The following is a 22,483-nucleotide window of genomic DNA, read 5'->3' on the forward strand; positions in this document are numbered from 1 at the left end:
CCCTTTGTGCCCCCCTCCCCCGAGGGCAGGGAGGAGCTGGGCCCTGGAGGCAGGCGGCCCCTGGCACCCGGGGGGAGAGGAGGGGCTGGCAAGTGGGGGCCTAGACCCTGGGAAGCCAAGGGACTGTGAGCCGGGCCAGCGGAGCAGAGGGTGCAGAAGCCAGACCATCCAAGTGAGTACTGAGGCAGAGAGAGCTAAGGTGAAGGAGGGGCAAACCGCCCCCAGGGGGTCGGGAGCACTGGGAGCCAGGGTGTGTGCAAGGTCAGGTGTGCCAAGAAGCTGAGGAGTGTCACTGTGAACTGGAGGGTCACTCATTTTGAATGGGGCAAGGTGTCGCTTTGTAACGGATTGGGATCTTAGTGGAGACAGTGGTGAGTGGGGACAGCGATGGGGCTTTGAGAAGAAGAGACAAGGGGACCTCAATCATGGACACACCTCATGATGGAGGCAGCTTCTGCAGTGCCAGCTCCCCTGGGGCTCCCAAAATTGGGAGAGATGGGACAGTGATCTGGGCTGAGGGAGAAGGGAAGGATGCAGAGGCATTAGATCCTTAAGGCCACCGTGTGGAGGAGGGTGAGGCCAGCAGGCTGTGAACACCTGGGTACACGGTGGGGGTGAGAGGGTGAGAGGGTGAGAGGGTGAGGCGCTCGCGTCCACCTCCCCCTTGCATCCGTCTGTGGTGTCCTCAACTCCTTTTCATTATCCTTCTCTCTAAAGAGATTTGCAGGTGTGTTTTTTCTGTCTTCACCCCTCCCTTGGATTTGTTTTCGTTTGTTGAAATAGGGCCACGAGTAGCCCAGGCTAACCTCCAACTTGCCAAGGTAGCCCAAGCTGGTTTTGAACTCCTGATCCTCCTGCCTCCCCTCCCATGTTCTGGGATAATAGGTGTGCTGTCACTATGCCTGGCTTCTCCAGTGGAAATTTAACACTACAGATATGGTGGCTGCCTGTTTTAGAAATACTAGCATTGCGATTCTTTAGCAAGCTTCAAATCAGCGTCCCAGCTGGGACTGCTTGGGACCCCACCCCAAGACTACCATTTGCCCCAGTAGAGAATGCATGGTGTGCATGCCTCTATGACCCATCTGCCTACATCGAATCTGCTGGTTCTCACCTCTGGGTATCTTCAGGTCCTTCCAGCCACGGCTGCCCTGCGCCCATAGATGTGTCTGGGTGGGGAGCTCCGTAGTCACACCTCAGTGTGTGTGCAGGTCCTTGTGACTTGTGAGCATGGCAGTCAGAGCCATGACTGCCGGGCGTGCATGTCGAAAACTGAGGGCAGTCAGGTGGTCTCTGCACTGTGCACAGATGCTTCTCTGTAGAAACAGGGGTCTCAGGGCAGCGATGTGTCCTCACGAATCTCCGACTCGCCATTGTGTGAGTCTGTTCTTCCTGGCTGTCACATTTCCTACCAGCGTTTGCATGTTTCTGGGCATGTGTCTGCATCTGTGGGAAGAGGGCAGTCAAGGCAGGGTGGGGTGGGGGGGAGCAGCCACTTCAAAATCCTGGCTCCAGTCCCAAGCGACCCACAGAGCAGCGGGGGGCCAAGAGGCCATCACCTCTGGCTCTTCCTGGACCCTCGCAGAGCCCAGTCAGGAGCGACCAAGTTCTCACTCATGCCCCACCTACCCCAGGAGGTCCCTAGGATGGGGCACCCACACCCCCAGGGGAACAGGGCTCTTTTGTATTGGTCACTGGCCTCTGGTGAGGGTGGGGACACCCAGGGCCTGCTGCGGGTGGGAGAGGGCGGCAGGAATTCACACGGCATGCTGGGAATGCTGATGTTGTGAAACCCAGTCATTGATGAGGCTGGGTCCCTGCCTGCCACCCCCAGGCCTCATCTGCTCCTTCTCCCCACTCCTCACCCGCTCCTCCCCTCAGCCTAAAGCTGCCACTCCCTTCCCTCCCCACAGTTCTCCCACACCCAGCTTTTGTGGGGGTGTTGTTGTGGTACAGCATCTTTGAGGCTTGTGGGAGCATCCTGGGTATCCATGGTACCAGAGACCACATGGATGTTCTTACAACAGGGACACAGCCTGTAGTACACACGAAGAGCAGGGTGGAGGGTGCTCAGGCCTTCACGCCTAACTCCTGTCTGACTTGTGTTCTAGGTTGACTGGCCATTTCAAGTGGAATCAGGAGATATTTCCAACTCAGGGAGACTGAGGTAATGGGTAAAATACCCATGTTTTCTTGTGCCCGATAGCCCACTTCTGACTACAGGAGTGTTGGCTCCGCCTTTGCCTAGCGCTCTCTGAGAGGTGGAGAAGCAGGCATGATGGTGCTTGGGTCATTGTTAACCTGCCACTACCACCCAGAGAACAGCACAGCATGGCCGTGGCCGCCGCAGAGTCTGCAGCCCCGCTGTGGTGTGATCTTAGGCAAGCTTTGTACCCCTCAGGACTTGAGATGTAAACAGTAATCGCACCCACCTCACAGGCACCAGAGTTGTAAGCCCAGTGCCCATTGAGCTATGAGAATGACGGACATGAGCCAAACAGAGCCCTAAAGGATCTGGCTGCCCACTGAAGAACAGTTGCTCCTATTATTCTAGAGACATCTGGGGCTAAGAGCAGGGGAGAACTGGGGTCAGGAATGAGGTGTCAGGGCCCCTGCTTGGGCTGGGTAACTTTGGGCAGCTTGCTCAACGTCCCTGGGTGACTGGCTTCAAGCCTGGGAGCTGTGCCATCTTCCAGCAGCCAGCTCTGATGAGTAGAATGTGGGGTCATTGCAGAACGAGAGGCCTGGCATTTATAAATGACAACAGCAGATAACCTCCTGTGGCCTTTTCCAAACTCACTCTTAGCTGCTGGTGGCGGACGCCTTTAATCCCAGCACTCAGGAGGCAGGGACAGGTGGATCTCTGTGAGTTCGAGGCCAAGCCTGGTCTACAGAGTGAGATCCAAGAGAAACCCTGTCTCGGAAAAGCAAGCAGCAGCAACCACAACAACTCACTCTTGTTCCTCTTCAGCCGTAGCTCGCTCACTTGCTGGACAAGATGATCTTCCTCACCACACTGCCTCTGTTCTGGATAATGATTTCAGGTAATGGCTGGGAGACGTGTCCCGGCCCAACACTCCAGTCCAGTGGCCAATTCCTGGGGTCAGGAATGAGGTGTCAGGGCCTCATTGGGAACTGTTAGAGATAATGCAGTGGACTCTGTCCCTCAGCTTCTGTGCTCCTGCCCACCTCTAGCTTCTCGAGGAGGCCACTGGGGTGCCTGGATGCCCTCATCCATCTCCGCCTTCGAGGGCACGTGTGTCTCCATCCCGTGCCGCTTCGACTTCCCTGATGAGCTCCGGCCGGCTGTGGTCCACGGCGTCTGGTATTTCAACAGTCCTTACCCCAAGAACTACCCACCGGTGGTCTTCAAGTCCCGCACACAAGTGGTCCATGAGAGCTTCCAGGGCCGCAGCCGCCTGCTGGGAGACCTGGGTCTACGCAACTGCACCTTGCTTCTCAGCACACTCAGCCCCGAGCTGGGGGGCAAATACTATTTCCGAGGGACCTGGGCGCTACAACCAATACACCTTCTCAGAGCACAGCGTCCTGGACATCATCAGTGAGTCGGTCCCCCAGGGTTGAGTGGGCTCTGGGGGGGGGGGGCTGCAGCAAGGCTGGGTAGGAGAGGGAGGAGCAGGTGGGTGTCCTCAGCCCCTGTGTTACCAGCTCAGACCAGAAGAGGTCGATTTTGCTGGATGCAAACCCCAGTGCCCACGTGGGTCACATGGATGACAGACATAAACAAATCGGGCCCTGAGTAGTCTGGCGACCCTCTGAGGTTGCTCTTATTCTTCTAGAGACATCTAGAGCTAAAGACAGAGGGGACCCAGGGTCAGGGGTGAGGCCTCTAGATGCCTGCCTTAGTTGGGTGACCTCGGGCGCCTTGATTACATTTGCTGATCTTAGTTTTCTCATATGAAGCGGAGCTAAGAACAGTGTGACAGCTGGTGGGTCTCGGTTTTAAGGCTGGGAGCGGCTTGCAGTACCAGATCTAAGCTCTGGCTGGTCCTGCAGGACCATTGCTGTCAGGCACAGTTTGCCATAGAAACCAACACTGGAGGTCTCGGGGTAACAGCCAAATTCTTGTCCTTGCCTTGCATGGTTCTATTCCTAATATGACAGAGGGGGGGGGGTCACACAATGTCTCAATGGGTGATGTTGCTTGCCCCAAGTCTGACAACACAGATTGAGGATGTAGCTCAGTGGTAGAATGTTAACTACATGTATGAGGTCCAAGAGTCAAGCCTCAAAACTGTGTTTTCAGGGGAGGGAAGAAAAGGGGAAAAAATCTGCAGGTAGCTATGGCCAGTTTGGCAATTAAAACAGAAGCCCCTTCCTGGCTTCAGGGACTCCCACTGCCTGATTTATGAGAAGCTTCCTAATTAGGGATCTTAGGCTATGTTTCCCAGCAGTAATTTGGTCTTCGTGGATAGCCAGACTACAGCTTTAACATAGAAGAGACCACGCCACACACGTAGCACACCAGGGCATACATGCATCACACACACAAACCATGCACATGGCGTCCACAAAACATGCCAGCTCCTCACTCCTATAATATACTTGTCTTAATTTGCTTTCTATTGCTGTGATAAACCCAGTGGCCAAAAGCAACATGGGAGGGCGGAGCATATTACAGTTAATGCTCAGTCAGAGTTCACCACTGAGGGAAGCCAGAGCGGGACTCAAGGCCTCCTGGAGGCAGGAACTGAACTCAGACCACAGAGGATTGCTACTTACTGGCTTGCTTCCTCAGTCTCACATCCTGCAACCTATCTCATACCTTCCAGGACCACTTGCCTAAAGATGGCCCTGCTCACAATGGCTAAATCCTCCCACATCGATCATTAACTGAGAAAATGCTTCGCAGACGTACCTGCAGGGGCCCTGGCCGATAGAGCCATTTTCTCAATTGAGGTTCCCCTTCCCAGATGACTCATGTCAACACAAACCCAACCAGGACAATACTACATTACACACACACTGCACCCTGTCAACTGTCCCCTTCCCCTCCGAGCCAGCAGCCCAGGTAGGGATACATACAGGGACCAGAGAGGAATCTAATGGAACAGAATTCACAGATGCCGCAGAGGCAGGGGCCAAAGCCTTTATGCTGCCCTAACTGCGGCCTCAACGTCTTCAGATGCAAAGCGAGCGTAGCAACAGCATTCTTTCAGTACTGTTGTCGCTTTATTCTAGCGTCCTGGCTTGCTCTGTGAAGTGCTTAGGGTCGGGGTGGTGTGGGTGGGGGAGGTGCGACACCAGGGAAGGGTGGTAGCTGTGAGGCACTGGGGACTCAGAGGGATAAAGTTCCAGGAGTGGAGCTGGGCAAGGTAGGCGTGACTACAGCCTGGGACTGCAGCTTCCAGAACCCTCCTTTTTCTCTACCTCATACACAGACACCCCCAACATCGTGGTGCCCCCGGAGGTGGTGGCAGGAAGTGAAGTGGAGGTCAGCTGTATGGTGCCGGACAACTGCCCGGAGCTGCGCCCAGAGCTGAGCTGGTTGGGTCACGAGGGGCTGGGGAGCCCACTGTGCTGGGTCGGCTGCGTGAGGATGAAGGCACCTGGGTGCAGGTGTCGCTGCTGCACTTCGTGCCCACTAGAGAGGCCAACGGCCACCGGTTGGGCTGCCAGGCTGCCTTTCCCAATACCACCTTGCAGTTCGAGGGCTACGCCAGCCTGGATGTCAAGTGTGAGCTGGGTGCGGGTTGGGGCAGGGGCGGGGCCTGCAAGAGCCGAGACAGGGAGTGGTCGGGTAGGGTGACTGTGGAGGGGCTTGGATGGTGGGGACTGGGGCGGGGCCTTGTTGGTAGGCGGTGTGTTGGGGGTGGGACCTGTCTGGTGGGTGGTACCTGGAGGGTGGGGCTTGGGGCGGGACCTCGGCTGTTTGAGCACGCTGGGAGGGATGGGGGCCTAGGGTAGAATTAGGTCTGGTTGGTAGGTCCTGGAGGGGTAGGTGGGCCTGTAAGGTGGGACCTGAGGGCGGACCTGGGCTGGTGGAGGCGGTCTGGATCTGACTCTGACCTTCCGCCTTATCCGGGCCTCAGACCCCCAGTGATTGTGGAGATGAATTCCTCCGTGGAGGCCATTGAGGGCTCCCACGTCAGCCTGCTCTGTGGGGCTGACAGCAACCCTCTGCCGCTGCTGACTTGGATGCGGGACGGGACGGTGTTGAGTGAGGCAGTGGCCGAGAGCCTGTACCTGGATCTGGAGGAGGTGACACCGGGGGAGGACGGCGTCTATGCTTGCCTGGCAGAGAACGCCTATGGCCAGGACAACCGCACCGTGGAGCTGAGCGTCATGTGTGAGTCCCCCACCCGGGGGCACCCATACAGCCCTGCAGAAACAGACATTGGGAAAGACTTCACTCAGAAGGACCAGCCTTAAACACCAGGGACTTATTTGCATTTAAAAATAAGGACAGTTGTAGCTAAAGTTTTTAGCATTTATTTAATTTTATTTGTGTGACGGGGGTCGTGGAGGGCTTGTAACATGACAGGATGCTGTGGGATGTTCAGTCTTGACTTTTTACCATATGGGTCCAGGGATTCAGCTCAGGTCATCAGGCTTGACAGCAGGTTTCCTTACTGCTGAGCCATCTGCCTGGCCCAGTTGAAGTTTAATGGGAGGGCCGAGGAGACCCCAGGCATCAATGAGCCCATTGCACGGACCTGGCTGTAATTGGAGAGGATGCTGTCAGAGCGGGACACTTAACTGAGAACAAGCACAGCCCATTCATGCATGTACTCATTCATTCATTCATTCACAAATATGTATTGAGGCAAAGTGCCCAGGGCTGGGGATAATAAAGACAGTCACAGCCAATGTTCACGTCAGCACTTCCCAACTGCTTCACACACATGTCTCTTTGCCCTGGCATCCCCTCCGCCTCCTGCTCAGTTCCCTCAAGACTTCTTCACCATCCTACTTAGAACCATGACCACCTAATTCCTCCTCCCAAGCTTTTGTTTCTTAAGCACAAATCCTCTGGCTGAAAATGTATTTTTATTTCCTTCCATAGCACCTTCCCACAGGGCATTGCTCAGCTTGGAACCATGCCTGTCACTTATAAGGTCTCATTCACATGTTGGATGATCACCCTGTTCTGTGAAGCTGGGATTATTAAAGTTCATTTTTCGTGATGGGAAAAAATGAGTCCCAGGGTTAAGACCACAAGTCTGCACAGCTGGAAGGGGTAGGCAGTGCTCGCATCCAAAGACAAGCTCCTAGGCACAGATGTAATTCCAACAGTCAGGAGGCTAAGGCAGGAGGATTGCCGTGAGTTCAAGGCCAATCTGGACTTATATAGTGAAGTAAAAGTCAGCTAGGGCTACATGGTAAGAGCCTGTCTCAAAAAGCAAATAAACAATAAACAGCATTTAAAAAAGAACAAAAAAGGACAATCTCTCTGTCTGCAGAATGACAAGCCATGCCATTCTGGATGGATGTTGTAGATTTGAAGTGTCAGGGTCACATTTGGTGGTGGGAATTGGCCAGCAAGTAGAGCAGTTCCCATGGGTTCTGATATTTTGTCTTCCCCAGATGCACCTAGGAAAACCCACGGTGAATGGAACAGTGGTGGCCGTAGAGGGGAGACTGTCTCATCCTGTGCTCCACACAGAGCAACCCAGACCCATTCTTACCATCTTTCAAGGAGAAGCAGATCCTGGCTACCGTCATCTATGAGAGTCAGCTGCAGCTGGAGCTCCCTGCAGTGACGCCGGAGGATGATGGGGAGTACTGGTGTGTGGCTGAGAACCAGTATGGCAGACAGCCACTGCCTTCAACCTCTCTGTGGAGTGTGAGTGCCCCTCCCCCACCGTTCCACCATCGGCTCAGTGGGGACACCTGGGTCATTGGAGGCCCCCTTGCATCCCAGTCAGGGCCTGCTTTGCCTGCCCCTGCTCCCTGGTAAGGGTGGGGAACAGCAGAGAAGCTGAACCCATGCTGACTGCATCCTGGGAGTAGAGAGAGCTTTTGATCGAGGGGGTTCAGGATCCAGTGGTTACAGTTAAAACTGTACAGTTAAATGGTAATTAAAATGGAGAGCATTGCTAGGTACAGACACTGTTGATGTGCTATACTCAGGGTCCATTTCATCTTCATGACACCAATGCCCATCTTACAGAGAAGGAAACTCAGGCCCAGAGAGGTGAGGACACTTGCCCAAGGCCGTGCAGCTAAGAAATAGCAGATTTTGAGAATCAGACTCAGGTGGCCTGACTCTGCTCTGCACTGCCTAGAGCTGACCACCCTGAGCTCAAACGCTGCCGCGATGAGCGGTTGCGATGTGCTCTTGAGAGGTGGGGGATGGGAGCAAGGAGCCGCCAAGCTTATTAGCAGACCCAGCACAGTCAGGGGCATGCTAAGACACATGGATAAGCTAATGTCTTGGAAGTGAAAGTAATTACTACACTGCCAACTAGCACCTGGCCTGGCCTTCTCTGTGGAAGACTCCTTCCCCTCTGCCCAGCCCCATGCTGTGTCACTACAGGAGGTTTGCAGCCAAGTCCTAGCTGTGACTCCTCTTCCTCCAGCTTTCCAGAAATTTCCCAACAAGGAATGCCATCTCCTTGTTTCCAGTTCCCAGGCTTCCTCCTCAGCTTTGCCTGCTTGCAGTGCTGACCTCTAAACTGCACCTCTTACAGTGCTGAGGATGGAATCCAGGGCTTATTTATGCATGTCAGGCAGGTGCCCTACCACTGAGCCACGCCCCCAGTCCCAGCTCCTTTTTCTGCAAAAAAGATGGCGAAAGCACCTCAATAACTGACTGTGAGGATGAAAGGAAAGTGTCCTCTGCATCCTTAGACCCCATCGTCTTGTCCCCCTGGCTTTTCCTGGGACTCAAGTCTGGGTATTTGTCACCTACAGCCAAAGCTTTATGTGCTGCCTCTGCTAGATGCTTTCATCTCTACAGATGTAAGTGCTTGGTAGGGATGCTGAGCATTTCATACATGCTCACTCACCTGTCCTCTGGAGCCCCATAGCCTCTTGTGAGCTAACAGGACATCCCCTTCTCCATGGGCCTGGGGTGTAGCTCAGCTGGCAGAGTGCTTAGCTAGCATGTATGAAGCCCTGGTTGTATTTACAGTGTTGCATGTGGCCCGGCATGTTGGCACTCCCCACCCCCCAAATTCCAGCAGTCAGGAGCGGAGGCAGAAGAATCAGAAGTTAAACCTTGGCTACCTAGGGAGCCTGAGGCCAGCCTGGCCATCTTAATTTTCTTTGTTGTTGATACAAGACTCTCCTGAAAGCAACTTAGGGGAGATGTGTTTATTTAGCTCATGTTTCCAGGCTACAGCCCATCATTGCGGGAACATCATGTTAACAGGGACTTGAAGGAGCTGGTCACATCACATCCACAGCCAGGAGCAGAGAGCCCTGAGTTAATGCCAGACTCAGTCCTCTCTCTCCTTTTCATTCAGTGTGTGTCAGGGGACAGATGGCCTCATGAACCAATGTTGTTCACTTTCAGAGTGACTCTTCCTTCTTCAGTGAACTCAATTAATCAAAATCCCGCACAGCCCTCACTGAGACTCCCTTACCAGGTAGTTCCACAGTGTTGGGCATTATCTATCACACACGTCTCTGACTCAAAAAAAAACCAAACCCAAAAGTCCCCCCACCTTTACGTACCCATCTTGAAGGTTCACTGGCCACACTCAGCCAGTAGATGGCAGAATTGGGATGCCAAAGACAGGCACCCCCAAAACTCTCATTGTTGAATCATGCCAAAGGGTTGTATAGTTTTTCTGGAACTTCTGAGAAGCCGAAAAGATACTGAGTACACACAAGAGCTAGGGTACCAGCACTCTAGCAATCTGGAACTTCTGAGAAGCCGAAAAGATACTGAGTACACACAGAGCTTAGGGCACCAGCACTCTAGCATCTGGAACTTCTGAGAAGCCGAAAAGATACTGAGTACACACACAGCTAGGGCACCAGCACTCTAGCATCTGGAGAGGGCACTTGTCACCAGTTCTTTCAGAAATATATCCAGAATCCTCTCTTTTTTAGTTCAGATTTGGTGTTATTCTTTTCCTCTGGGCTGGGTTGATTACTTGGAGCAGAGTGTACCTGGGCCCATCAGTTTTTACCTTTGCAGGCTTAGAGACAGATGCATTGAGGCTCCAGCTGCAATCGCTCCCTCTGGTGCAGATTTATCTGCTCTTGTGACTTTCTGTCCATCACTGTTACTGCACATTCCTCGGGCTCGGAAGTGGGTTAGAGTCAGTGAGCTGATGGTCTTTAGCCTGTGTGAGCAGATTTGGGTCAGAATTCACTCAGCACTGGTCTAGAGGCAGCAGAGAGGTGTCAGGTAGTTGATGACAAATGAACACAGTTTTTAAAAGCATACGTTAGGGGCTGGGGAAGTGGCTCAGTGTGTTACGTGCTTCCTGTACAAGCATGAGGGACCATGTTCAAATCACATGCCCGCATGTTTGAAGAAAGAAGACAAAGAAAGCCATGGGCCGTGTGGGATGGCAGACCCTGTAATCCTAGTACTGGGAGCAGAGACAGGAGGATTCCAAGGACTTGCTTGCCAGCCAGATGATAACCTCTAATATAGTGAGAGACCCTGTCTCAAAAAATAAGTAGAGAGTGATAGAAAGACACCCAGTGTCTGGCATCCACATGTGCATGTATCTATACTTGGACAACTGCACATATATGCACAACTTTCTCTTCTCTCTCTCTTACACACAACACAACACACACACACACACACACAAACACACACACACACACACTGAATAATTTAGCTGGGCATGGTGACTCAAGCCTGGAAATCCCAGCACTTGGGAGACAGAAAAACCACAGAGAGTTCCAGGCTATTCAGAGTTAGATAACAAGGCTCTGTCTCAAAAAAACAAAAACAAACAAAGCAAAAGCCTCATTCAACATTGTAATATAACTTCTATCCTAGAAAAACGAAAGGAAAAAACCTTTCTAGACTCCATGTGTAATCAAAGCTGCGGAAGCAAGGCTCAACCAAGTAACCTGGGGTGGAGGGGGGATGTTGGTGGGAGTGAAGGGGATCAGGATTCGAGGGTTCCCAGGAGAGGAAGCCAGTGGGGGGGCATTGTCAGGGCCAGGGAAGAGGAAGGACACTGCCAAAGGAGGCTATAGTGTGGGATGCTCAAATGGCCAAAGCCCATAGGTCCCTTTTTGGAAAACATCACCCCAACCACAACGAGAGTCCATGGCCAAAGTTAGAGACGGTGCAGATGGGAGAAGAGTTGTTTTGTCATAGCAAGGCTGGAGTCACCTCAGTGGCAGAGCAGGAGAGTCTTACAAGGAGCATTTCAAACACCCGGGCTGGTATGGGTCAGGATGCAAAGAAAGAATCCTTGGATGTCATGGTGGTCCATGTAAGGTATCTATTAGGAGAACTTGTGTGTGTGGGAGCACTATGATCCCCCATCTTGTGCGGAGTGAGAAACCTCAGAGTGTCCTTCTGAAGGTACCTGTCATTTCAAACTCAAGTGTCTGTCTCTCTCTGAATCTCCCCATGACTGTCACTGATCACAGAGGCCTGAGGGCGTGTACAAGTGTGGGTGTTGGTTTAGGCTGGTGGATTTGTTTGTTTGAGACAGAGTCTCACTATGTAGCTCTAGTTGGCCTGGAGCTCTAAGTAGACCAGGCTGACCGCGAACTCACAGAGACCCACCTGCCTCTGCTCAGCAGTATTGGGATTAAAGGCAGGCATGCACTATCATACTCAGTGCAGGCTAGTGTGTTTCTGTGCTTGGGGATGACCTAACCATTTCCCAGGGTCTGTGAAGTCCCATGTTGCTGCTGGTTGTGGTCAGTCTGAAAGGGCAACATGCAGTGGCAGGCTACAGACTGGTTGGGAGTTCCATGTTTCTAGCCAGAACCTACACAGAGCTAGCTCACCCACCTCTGGACACCCTGGCCTTGCCCCTACCAAGGAGTCCTGGAGGCCCAATTCTCACCCTTAGCCTTGATTTTAATCTTGCAGTTGCCCCCATAATCCTTCTGGAGTCACACTGTGCTGCGGCCAGAGACACAGTGCAGTGCCTGTGTGTGGTGAAATCCAACCCGGAACCCTCTGTGGCCTTTGAGCTGCCTTCCCGCAACGTGACTGTGAATGAGACAGAGAGGGAGTTCGTTGTACTCAGAGCGCAGTGGCCTCCTGCTCACCAGCATCCTCACACTACGGGGGCAGGCCCAGGCCCCACCCCGGGTCATCTGTACCTCCAGGAACCTCTACGGCACCCAGAGCCTAGAGCTGCCCTTCCAGGGAGCACGTGAGTGATGTGATCTGGGGGTGGGGGCCACAGGAAGGTGGGGGGCTCTTGGATCTGCTCAACCCCTACTCCTGCTGATGATTAAGCTGCTGAGCATGGGCCAGCTATGTAGACTGATAAAATAGCAAAGACGTTATCCAGACTTGTCATCCCAGCTACTGGAGGCCGAGTCAAAGAATTATGAGTTCTAAGCCATTTACTAAGACTGTAAATGAAATCCCCCAGTGAGGGCTGGGTGTGGCTCAGTGGTAGAGCCCCTGCTAGAACCCCCAATGAGGGGCTGGGGTTGGTCAGTGGTAGAGCCCCTGCCTAGAATCCCCCAGTGAGGGGCTGGGGTGTGGCTCAGTGGTAGAGCCCCTGCCTAGAATCCCCCAGAAGGCTGGGGCCTAGGGATCAGTCATTTGCTTAGAGATCATAGAGTCCAAACTCCAGTACTAAAAAAGCTCACTCTGTAATTGGTGAGGCAGAGGCTGCCTGAAATTTGGGCTCTGACCCTGGAGTGTCCTGAGAACCCAGACATCCTGAGGCCTAACAATAGCCCTGAGGGTTCCTGCCCCTTCTGTCCTTAGACCGACTGATGTGGGCCAAAATTGGGCCTGTGGGCGCCGTGGTCGCCTTTGCCATCCTGATAGCCATCGTGTGCTACATCACCCAGACGCGCAGAAAGTGAGTACCCTTCACAATGATCTGGAGACGTGGAGTCTCGAAGTGGGGGATGAGAAACTGTGGGAGGCTGGGGGTGAGCAAACCTGGGTAGTTCTGTGCGCGCAGGAAGGGCAGAAAGTCTCCCTGGGCACACATCTGTCCATGTTCTAGGCGGCAGCCTCCTGGCCTGCTTGAACTCTCCACCTGTCAGCAGGCACAGGAACCCTGAAGCAGGGAAGGGAGGGAGCCACTTGGGTGTGAGGAGAGGGTGACCCGATAAACCGGTGTGCCGTGCCTCCCTGCAGAAAGAACGTCACAGAGAGCCCCAGTTTCTCAGCGGGAGACAACCCTCATGTCCTGTACAGCCCCGAATTCCGAATCTCCGGGGCACCTGATAAGTATGAGGTGAGGGCCACACTCCCGCGGCTCCTGGTTTCCTAGGGAAAGTCACAAACATCAAGGTTGCGGAGAGTGGAGGTGGGGTGGAGGAGGCCGCCAGCCTCCTGGGCGGGTGTTTGGAGGGCTGGATTGGGGTGCGTTTGGGGAGGAGACTCCTTGCTGGGGTTGTTCCCGAGGGCTGGGGGGTGGGGCCGGGGCAGCCCCGCCCTCCCCGCCTGTCCCTGTGACTGCATTTCCTTCTTCAATAGTCCAGAGAGGTCTCTACCGGGAAGGTCACTGAGAGCCCCAGGAGGTAGGTTCCGGGGGCCTCAGTGTGCCAGCCTCCGGGCCCTAGCTGGGCCTCGGGGTTGGTGTGCATGTGTGTGTGTTCCAGTCAGGCGTCTGTGGCTCTCTTTGGTTAATCCCAGCCTCGCTCAGCAGCCCCGGCCTCGTCTAGTCTGTCCCTTCGCTGATCCCTTTTTTCTGTCTGTGGCCACTGTGCTATTGTGTGTCCAAATGCTGGTGGGGTGGGAGACAGGGATAGAGAGATGGGGAAGTGGGGAGTCACACCCCCAGGATTTCCTCAGCTGAGGAAGGAGACCCTGCACCATATCCAAAGAGAGAAAGGTTTACTGGACCAGGCACTTGCAGACTTTCCAAACGGGTTGTCCAACCAAGATTTCTTCTAGAGAAGAGTTCTGAGTTCAATCCTGCACCTAAGGTTACTTTCTCAGCGGGCTCCTGGAGCCTGGAATTCTTAGGCAAATGTCAAGGTTAGCAATGAAAAGATGTGTCCTTAGTGGGTATCAGCACTTGCAAGGTCCCCATCCTGAATGGACTCTGACTGTGGAGCTCCTGAGCTGGTGGCCCCTGGGGAAAGGGGTGCCAGCACCCCAGTCTTTGCATGGGGAAAAAGTCAGAGAGGACCCCGCTGATGGTCATCTTCTCCCTCCATAGAGCAAGAGGCGCCTGGGATCTGAGAGGAGGCTGCTGGGTCTTCGGGGGGAACCCCCAGAGCTGGACCTCAGTTATTCTCACTCAGACCTGGGAAAACAACCCACCAAGGACAGCTACACCCTGACGGAGGAGCTGGCTGAGTACGCCGAAATCCGAGTCAAGTGACGGAGCTGGGGGCTGGCCCTGTGGCTTACCCCCAGCAGGACCCTCGCTGGCCCTCACTGGCTGTAGGCTCCCTTCCTCTTCAAAGTGGTAGGGGTGAGGGCAGGAAGGGGGCAGGCAGGAGATAGTGAGGTCCTGGGGCCCGGCCTCCCCTCCTCCCCACTGTTCCTCCCTGCCAACAAGCCACGCCCACATTACAGCTCCTATCTTCCTTTAACCTCAGCTGTTTAGAGGGCGCTCTGTCTGTCCGTGTTATTTATTGCAATCCCTCTCCTTGTCTCCTGCCCCCTACCTGGCCCTGGGACCCGTACAGAAGGGACATGAAATAAATGTCCTACTGCCAAATGCCAGTCTAGACCGTCCTTTGGAGAAAGGGGCTGTATCAGTTGTTTTTCACTGGGCTGTAACAAAATACTGGACAAAAAGCAACTTTGGTAATTACCTTTCTGTTACTGTGAGAAAATTCCACAACCAAAAGCAACTTATGGAAGAAAGGGTTTTTTCTTTGTTTGTTTGTTTTTAAAGATGTATTTATTTTCATTTTATGTGTATGTGTGCTTCGCATGCATGTATATGAATATACCACGTCTGGGTCTACAGAGTCAGAAGAGAACATCAGATCCTGGAACTGGAGTTACAGACAGCTGTGAGCTGTGATGTGGATGCTGGGAATTGAACCCAGGTCCCTGGAAGAGCAGCCAGTGCTCTTAACCACTGAGCCATCCCTCCAGCCTCAAGAAAAGGCTTATTTTGACTTGTGGTTCCGGTATAGAGTTCACGGTCATAAGAGATTCTTGGCAGCAGACACGATGGCAGGAGCGGGAAGCCGGCTGGTCACAGGAACAGAGAGAGAGAGCAGGAAGTGGGGCAAGGCTCTGCACTCAAAGTCTTCCCCCACTCAGTGCTCTGCCTCCTCCACGAAGGCCGTCTGTCACCACCACAGACAGCATCACCAACCTCGGACCAAGTGTCCAAGTCCGTGAGCCTACGGGGAACTTTTTCATTCAAACCATCCCAGCGGCTTAAGGGTTTATTTTGGGTCATGATTTGAGGGTATGGTCATCAGGGCAGGGAGGGCACGGCAGTGGGAACTTGAGGTGGCTGCAGCCGTGGTCAGGAAGCGCCGAGGGAAGATGGATACTTACAGTTCAGCTCACTTTCTTTTTATCCAGCCCGGGACCACAGTCCATAGTGTAAGGCCATCACATTCACAGTAGGCCTCCCTCTCAGTTAAACCCTCTGGGAAGCCCTCATAGCTCAACCTAGAGGTGCATCTCCTAGGTGATTCTAAGTCAACAGTGAAGGTTAACCATCATGGGAGTCGGCCATCTTGTTTCTGGAATGATCTCAGAGTTTTTCTTTTACCTCTGCTGGGCCCTGTGTAGGGGCAAAATCCTGAGCTCACGATTGGCAAGCCTCGGGCTTGTCTGGTCTGCCACCGGATGTCATCTAAGGATCCTCATTTCTTCTTCAGCTACAGCCTTGTCACCTGGCAGCAGTTTCTCAGACTCCCCAGAAAGGAAGGAATCTTCCCCTTTCTGAAGAATGCAGACTCCTGTGCACCTCAGTCCCCACCATTCTCGGGGGCAGCTGGCTTTACTTCCTCCCTCCTTACTTTCTGTCCCTTGCAGTGAGGTGGGAACATGGACCCAGCACCTCATAGGTCTATGTTGGGGGCACTGCTGTCCCTCAGCAGCACACTGCACTTCAAACCTTCAGCTTTCCAAACAAATATTAGACCCTAGCTGTATATTGAACCTCTTTAGGAAGACCGGGCTGTTCTGAGAAGGGATAAGTCCCCGAGAAAAGAGCTGTGGAAAGGTGTGTACAGCTATTAATGTGGAGATGTGCACGAACATCCATTCACCCTTGATAGGGCATCCAGAACAGACCAAACGATCTGACCCAAGCTCAGCGAATCGAGGCATTGACCACGGGTAGTACTCAAAGACAGCTACATCCCTGAAAAGCCCGCTCAGCCTGGGTGATGACTCACAGAAGTTCATGCCTGGATTGTCCTCAAGACTTGGAAGCAGCATGGCTGGCCAGAGGGTCTCCTCTCCCCGATAACTGTCACTGCTCTCTAACCTGGTAGAGGGGCCTTGGGAAGCCAGCAGCATCTGGATTGGGGAACTTGTTAGAAAGGCAAATTCCTCTGATTTCCCTCTCCCACTGTAGGACTCGAATGTTGCAGCTGTCTGTGAAAGCTGATGATTCCTGATGTGTGAGGAGCTGGACTATCGGAGCCTGGCAGGTTTAAGTGGCTTCTTTGAATCCTCCATTTGTTGATACCCATAGAATCCAGTTTTAAGCCAAAAGCTCTGTCTCTATGGCCATTCTATTATCACTGGGCTACCCTGACACTTTGGTTCAGAGCAGTGCACAGGCTCCTGGGTTTCCCTTCTATCCTACAGCTTACAGTCTTGCAGGGTCAAGGACACGAAGTCACCAGGCTCATACACACACAAGACCGAACTGCAGCTCGTCCGGCCTGGACCTAAGGAGCCGTGTGGGGCTTTCAGAGCGCAGGGCAGAAGCGAGACTTAGGCTTTTAAGGATTGGCGGGGAGGGGGACTGCAGGAGGGTTCCAACTCTGTCAAGACCCTCCCCCACAAGTGGTAGCAGCTTGTAAAATCCCAGGAACTAAACTGGGTGTGGTGGCACATGCCTATAATCCCAGCTCTCAGTAGCTGAGGCAGGAGAATCACCATGAGTTTGTGGCTAACCAAAACTACATAGTGGGTTTGAGGCCAGCTGGACTGCATAGCAGAACCCTATCTTAAGCCTAAAACAGGGACAGCAGGGCAAGGGGAGGCTGAGAATAAACCAGCGTCTCTCGAGACAGCGGGCATGGAAGTGTGCTCCAGTTCCCACAAGCACACCACACGGTGAGGGCACACCCCGACACACCTTACCTACAGGCTCTGGCTCCAGCTGGTCTGGCTCGTAGTAGAACTGCATCCTGAGGACTTTGCCCTTGGGAGAAGAACAAAGTCAACAAGCAGGGTTAGGGGGATAACCTCCGCCCCACCAGAGACAGTCTGGACCAGTGCTTCCCAACCTCCCAAATGCTGCGACCCTTTAATACAGTTCCTCGGGAAATTATTCCGTTGCAGCTTCATAACTGTAATTTTGCTACTGTTATGAATTGTAATGCAAGTATCTGATCTACAGAATATCTAATATGTGACCCAGTGAAAAGGTTGTTCAACTCCCCAAAAAGGGTCGTGACCTTCAGGCTGAAAACCACTGGTCTAGAGCCATGGTTCGGGAGAAAGGATGTCCTTGTTGACGCTTCATTTAGTGTCTGTCAGAACAAAAGCAGCATACTGAAACAGTGATTTTTTTTTTTAAGCATAAAAGCATAGGAAGAGACCAAGTTAAAATGGAAAAGTCAAGGGGCTGGAGAGATGGCTCAGTGGTTAAGAGCACTGGCTGCTCTTGCAGAGGACCTGGGTTCGGTTCCCAGCACTCACTGGCGGCTCCACGAGTCACAACCATCTGTAGCTTCAGTTCCAGGGCATCCAGAACAGTGTATATACATACATTCAGGCGAAATACTCATGTACATCAGCTTGGGCTATGTAGTAAGATGACGTTACAATACAGAATCAAGTTGAATTTTTAAAAGATTTATTTATTTTTATGTGTCTGTATGTACATCCACGGAGGCCAGAAGAGGAGGCTAGCGCTCTGGAGCTGAAGTTCCAGACAGTGGTGAGCCGCCTAAGCTGGGTGCTGGGAACTAAACTCAGGTCCTCTGCAAAAGCAGTAGGTGTGCTCTACTCTGTGCTGTCTCTCCAGTCCCTCAAGAGAGTTGTTTAAGAAAAAACAATATAAAATGGAAACATTTTAGGTCTTTTACAGACAGGACCACAGAAATGAAGGCTGCAAACAAATCTCAAAGTTAAAAGGAAAAACTCACAGCATCAGTTACTTCTCTCACAGCCGTGGCAGGACCCCCAGCAGAGCTTAAGGGCAGGGAACTGCTTCTGGTTTGGTTCAGAGCATCACCGCAGGGCAGGCAGGGCAGGCAGGGCAGGCAGGGCAGGGCAGGCAGGCAGGCAGGCAGGCAGGCAGGGAGGCAGGCAGGGCAGGGAAGGCAGGGCAGGGCAGGGCAGGCAGGGCAGGCAGGGAAGGCAGGCAGGCAGGCAGGGCAGGCAGGGCAGGCAGGGAGGCAAGGAGGGCAGCAGGAAGGCAGGGCAGCAGGGAAGGCAGGGCAGGCAAGGGCAGGCAGGGCAGGCAGGGCAGGGCAGGCCAGGGCAGGCAGGCAGGCAGGGCAGGCAGGCAGGGCAGGCAGGGCAGGCGGGCAGGCAGGGCAGGCAGGCAGGCAGGGAGCAGGCAGGGAAGGCAGGGCAGGCAGGAGGCAGGGCAGCGGGCAGGCAGGGCAAGGCAGGGAGGCAGGCAGGGAAGGCAGGCAGAGGGAAGCAGGGCAGGCAGGCAGCAGGCAGGGAAGGCAGGGCAGGCAGGGCAGGCAGGGCAGGCAAGGCAGGCAAGGAAGGCAGGGCAGGCCAGGGAAGGCAGGCAGGCAGGCAGGCAAGGAAGGCAGGGCAGGCGGGCAGGCAAGGGCCAAGCGGCACAGGAGCTGTGGTGGGGCTCCACTTGCATCCGACAGACGAGGGACCAGACAGCATGCACCTGGACCAGAAAACAAATGTCACCCTCAAGCGTTGCCCCCCCCCCCCCCAGATACCTAGGGAAGCCCTCTGATAGCTGGGACAGCATTTCAAAGGTTCCAAAACAGTGTCGCCAGCTGGGGGACCAGTGTTCAAATACATGATCCTAAAACAAAAAGCAAAAACAAGAATAAATTTGCTAAACACCACAGGAGCCCATGGAAGACTTTTCACATCCACATCCTAAGGCATCTCTCAGGAGGCTAATGTCCCATGAGATGTTCTGGTAAGGCCAGAAGTCAAGCCGGGGACTTCCTACGTCTCCTGATCCCCAAGAGAGTGCCATATGTAATTAGTGAGCCAGTGCCAGGCCCCAAACAGACACTCCCAACCTCCCGGAGCTGACAGTGTAAGGAGAAGGTGACAAGCAGGTGAGCAGGTGCCCACTGGCTCTTCTTCAGGCAGCGACAGAGCCAGATGCAAGGTCAGGTGTGTCACAGGAGGCTAAGCTTTTAGGGAGAGGGGCTGTCTGGGTGGAGTCTGGAAGGAAGAAGAGGAGGCAGCCACATCTTATTTTCTGGAGAACGAAGTTCTAAGGAGAGCCAAAGCGAGGGCAAAGCCTCATGGCCAGGATGTATTTGCTGTGTTTGTGGAAGAAGGGGATCTCATGTCTGAGCAGAATGATGGAGCACGCATGGCTGTTCAAGGGGAGCAGATCAGTGGAGCTTTGAAGGTCATGGACAGGATGCAGATTTTACTCTGAGCAAGATGGGTAGCACATGATACTTGAAGAATGCTCTGGAGGATTTGAAGACACTACTGGCAGATGTGGACAGTGAGACAGGTGGTCAGAGAATGGAGAAGAGGGCTTCAGAATTCATGATCAGTGATGGGGAAAGGGAACAGTGGGGGGTCAGGACCCACGCAGGAGGAACAATGGCACTCCAGAATGCCAAAGAGACAGCGGTCCAAAATGGCCCCTGCTGCTTCCTTGGATGCCAAAAAAGAGAAGAATGGGAGTGGATGGAGTCAAATGAGTGGTTTCCTCTGGCCATGTCTGGGCCTGCAGACAGGAAAGGCTGCTGGTGTCCCCACCTTGAGAAATACCACGAGCAAGTGGAAACCAGGACAACAGTGACTTACAGCCAGAGAGCCAGAGAGCCAGGGATGCTGTGGGGCTGACTGGAAGAGGGTTAGCTGGGTCTCCTGGTCTCAGAGACTGGGAGGCCTGGACTACGTATGCTAGACAGAGACACCTGTCTAGTACCAAGCTATGGTTATGACACAGGCTCTTTGTCCCTCTGGCCCCACCAACCTCCTGAAAGGTCCTGGACACAGGGTTCAAGACAGACACCGAAATGGACTATCGTGGGTAAGAAATGTATTAGAAGGGTTATTAATACGTGAAGAGACAGAAAGACAGACAACGGCGTATCAGGGCTCTGAGTTTAGGCTCCCAAGTCAGAGACAGACAGCAAATTGGAGCCCTGAAGAGAGGGATCAGACCCACATGGCAGAGTTGGGTACCTTCTCTAGCTTTCTGAAGAAGGTTGTTTTACAGCACAACCCTGCAGCCAGGATCTCGATTCCCAGGAGCAGGCTGTGTGGCCGGCTGTACCTGCTTTGATGTGAACTCATTTCCCAGGTGAGAGATCCGAACACCGAAGTCTGTCAGCTGGAGAGCCTCAGGCTGTCTCGGTGCTGCCTGTGGGAGTCCGTGAGAGGGCAGAGGCTGCAGGCACTGTGGCCTGAGCAGCTGTCCGGTCTGGATTCTAACATCATTTCTCCTGGGTCACTCCTGGCTGAGATGGTCCAATTCATCCTGAGCTTCCCCTGCCCCAGGTACAGGCCCCAGGCAGGCACCTCCGTTACCCTCACTGTTAAAAAGGCTACAGGCCACCAGTGTCTCCATCTAGAACTTTCCCTAGGCTAGGCTGGCTAAGCAGGGCTGGGCTCCGACTCACAGCCAGATGTAGCCACACCTCTGCGTCCCAGCGTTCTCACTGTAAGATTCATCTGCTTCCTAGACAGGAGGCGGTCACCTCACCTCACAGGCAGGACAGCAGGCAGGCAGGAGTGCCCTCACCACCCCAAAGTGCAATCTCCCTGAACTACCTTCCCTGAGGAGTGAGTGGGAAGTAATGTTTTACTCTTCAAGGGTCTTTCTGTCCAATCAGTAGTCAGAGGTGTGGTCTGTCAGTGTGACCAAATACCCAGAGAAACAGCTCACGGGAGGAACTGGTCACTTCAGCAGACAGTTTCAAAGAGATCCCAGTCCATCATGGTGGGGGAAGTGTGGCACTGTTGGAGGGAGGAGGTAGGGAGTGAGACCGGAGCCAGGGCTTGGCTGTAACCTTCAAGGCCCCCCTCTAGTGTCCCCCTTCTGCCAATCAGACTATCTCTTTAAGGCTCCAGCATGGCCAAAAAATAGCCCATAAACTGGAGACTGAGTATTCAAAATATGAGCCTCTGGGGACATAACAGCTACCACTGAGTGACAGTCAGCGCAGCAGGTGACGATATCCAAAATAATGACAGCTCCCTTCTACAGAGCACCCGTGCAAAGGACAGACATGGGAAGTTTTCACGCACCTGTGATTTGCAAAGGGTGACCAACAACCTATGAAACTGATCACACCAACCATCATTGTCCTTAGACCGGACACAGGGTGTCACAGCTGGCAGATGGAGAGTGAAATCTAAACCCAGATCTGTTTACCACATGCTTATGCTCCTTTATGTATATTGTGGAACATGCCACATGTATGATCTTGTAAACCTGGTGGGCGGGCACTGACACTATTCTCATCCTGTAGTCCTGCCCAGGGGCCTGGGGCCCACAACCCGGCGCAGAGTACCCATCCTATACTATCTCACTTGCCTGACTCCATTGCTTCCCTGGGGAAACCGATGGTCAAATCACCTTAAATGAAGACCAATTTATCTCATTGGAAGGAAAAGGGATGATATCAAAGCTGCCGTTCTCGGGAGTCCTGCCTCCATGCCCTGGACTTCTCCAGTAGCTCTTGGCTACCATGAAGCATCCATGACCTGCTGCCCAATTTCCTCCAGTGACAGGACTGTGAGCAGTCTCCGTACCCTGGCCCAGACTTCCTTCCAGGGACTGAGATGGGTTCAAGCCCAAGAACTGGATGCCTAGGCTGGAGCCCTACTCTAAAGTCAATGCTTTCTTTTATTAGTAGTATTGTTATTCCCCACTCTGTCTCTATCTTAATTGGGGTAGTAAACCTAGGACCCCCTACATGCTACAAAAGTATTCTGCCACTGAGTCACACTCCCAGCCCCTCCCTGGGGGGTTCTAAGAGCCACACCTCTACCACCTCACTGCCTCACTGGGGATTCTAGGCAGGGGCTCTGCCACTGAGCCACACCCCAGCCCTCACTAGGGGATTCTAGGCAGGGGCTCTGCACTGAGCAGGGCTAGGC

At 53.5% G+C, this 22,483-nt stretch overlaps 1 protein-coding gene across 1 annotated transcript; it reads left to right on the forward strand.

Annotated features, from left to right (window-relative positions):
- The first annotated feature begins 70 nt into the window (after positions 1-70).
- Positions 71-14,770, forward strand: LOC114698940 (myelin-associated glycoprotein). Its single transcript, XM_028877830.2, is given in 17 exon segments — positions 71-172; positions 2,112-2,167; positions 2,972-3,044; positions 3,196-3,508; positions 3,510-3,562; positions 5,403-5,522; positions 5,525-5,696; positions 6,054-6,310; positions 7,243-7,244; positions 7,516-7,601; positions 7,603-7,775; positions 7,778-7,807; positions 11,990-12,141; positions 12,143-12,278; positions 12,848-12,944; positions 13,229-13,328; positions 14,259-14,770. Coding segments are annotated over 15 exon segments (1,902 nt in total). The 5' UTR covers positions 71-172; positions 2,112-2,167; positions 2,972-2,998; the 3' UTR covers positions 14,424-14,770.
- Positions 14,771-22,483: the final 7,713 nt, after the last annotated feature.

Source organism: Peromyscus leucopus, unplaced genomic scaffold (assembly GCF_004664715.2).
Source record: "Peromyscus leucopus breed LL Stock unplaced genomic scaffold, UCI_PerLeu_2.1 scaffold_430, whole genome shotgun sequence".
NCBI classification, from domain to species: Eukaryota; Metazoa; Chordata; class Mammalia; order Rodentia; family Cricetidae; genus Peromyscus; species Peromyscus leucopus.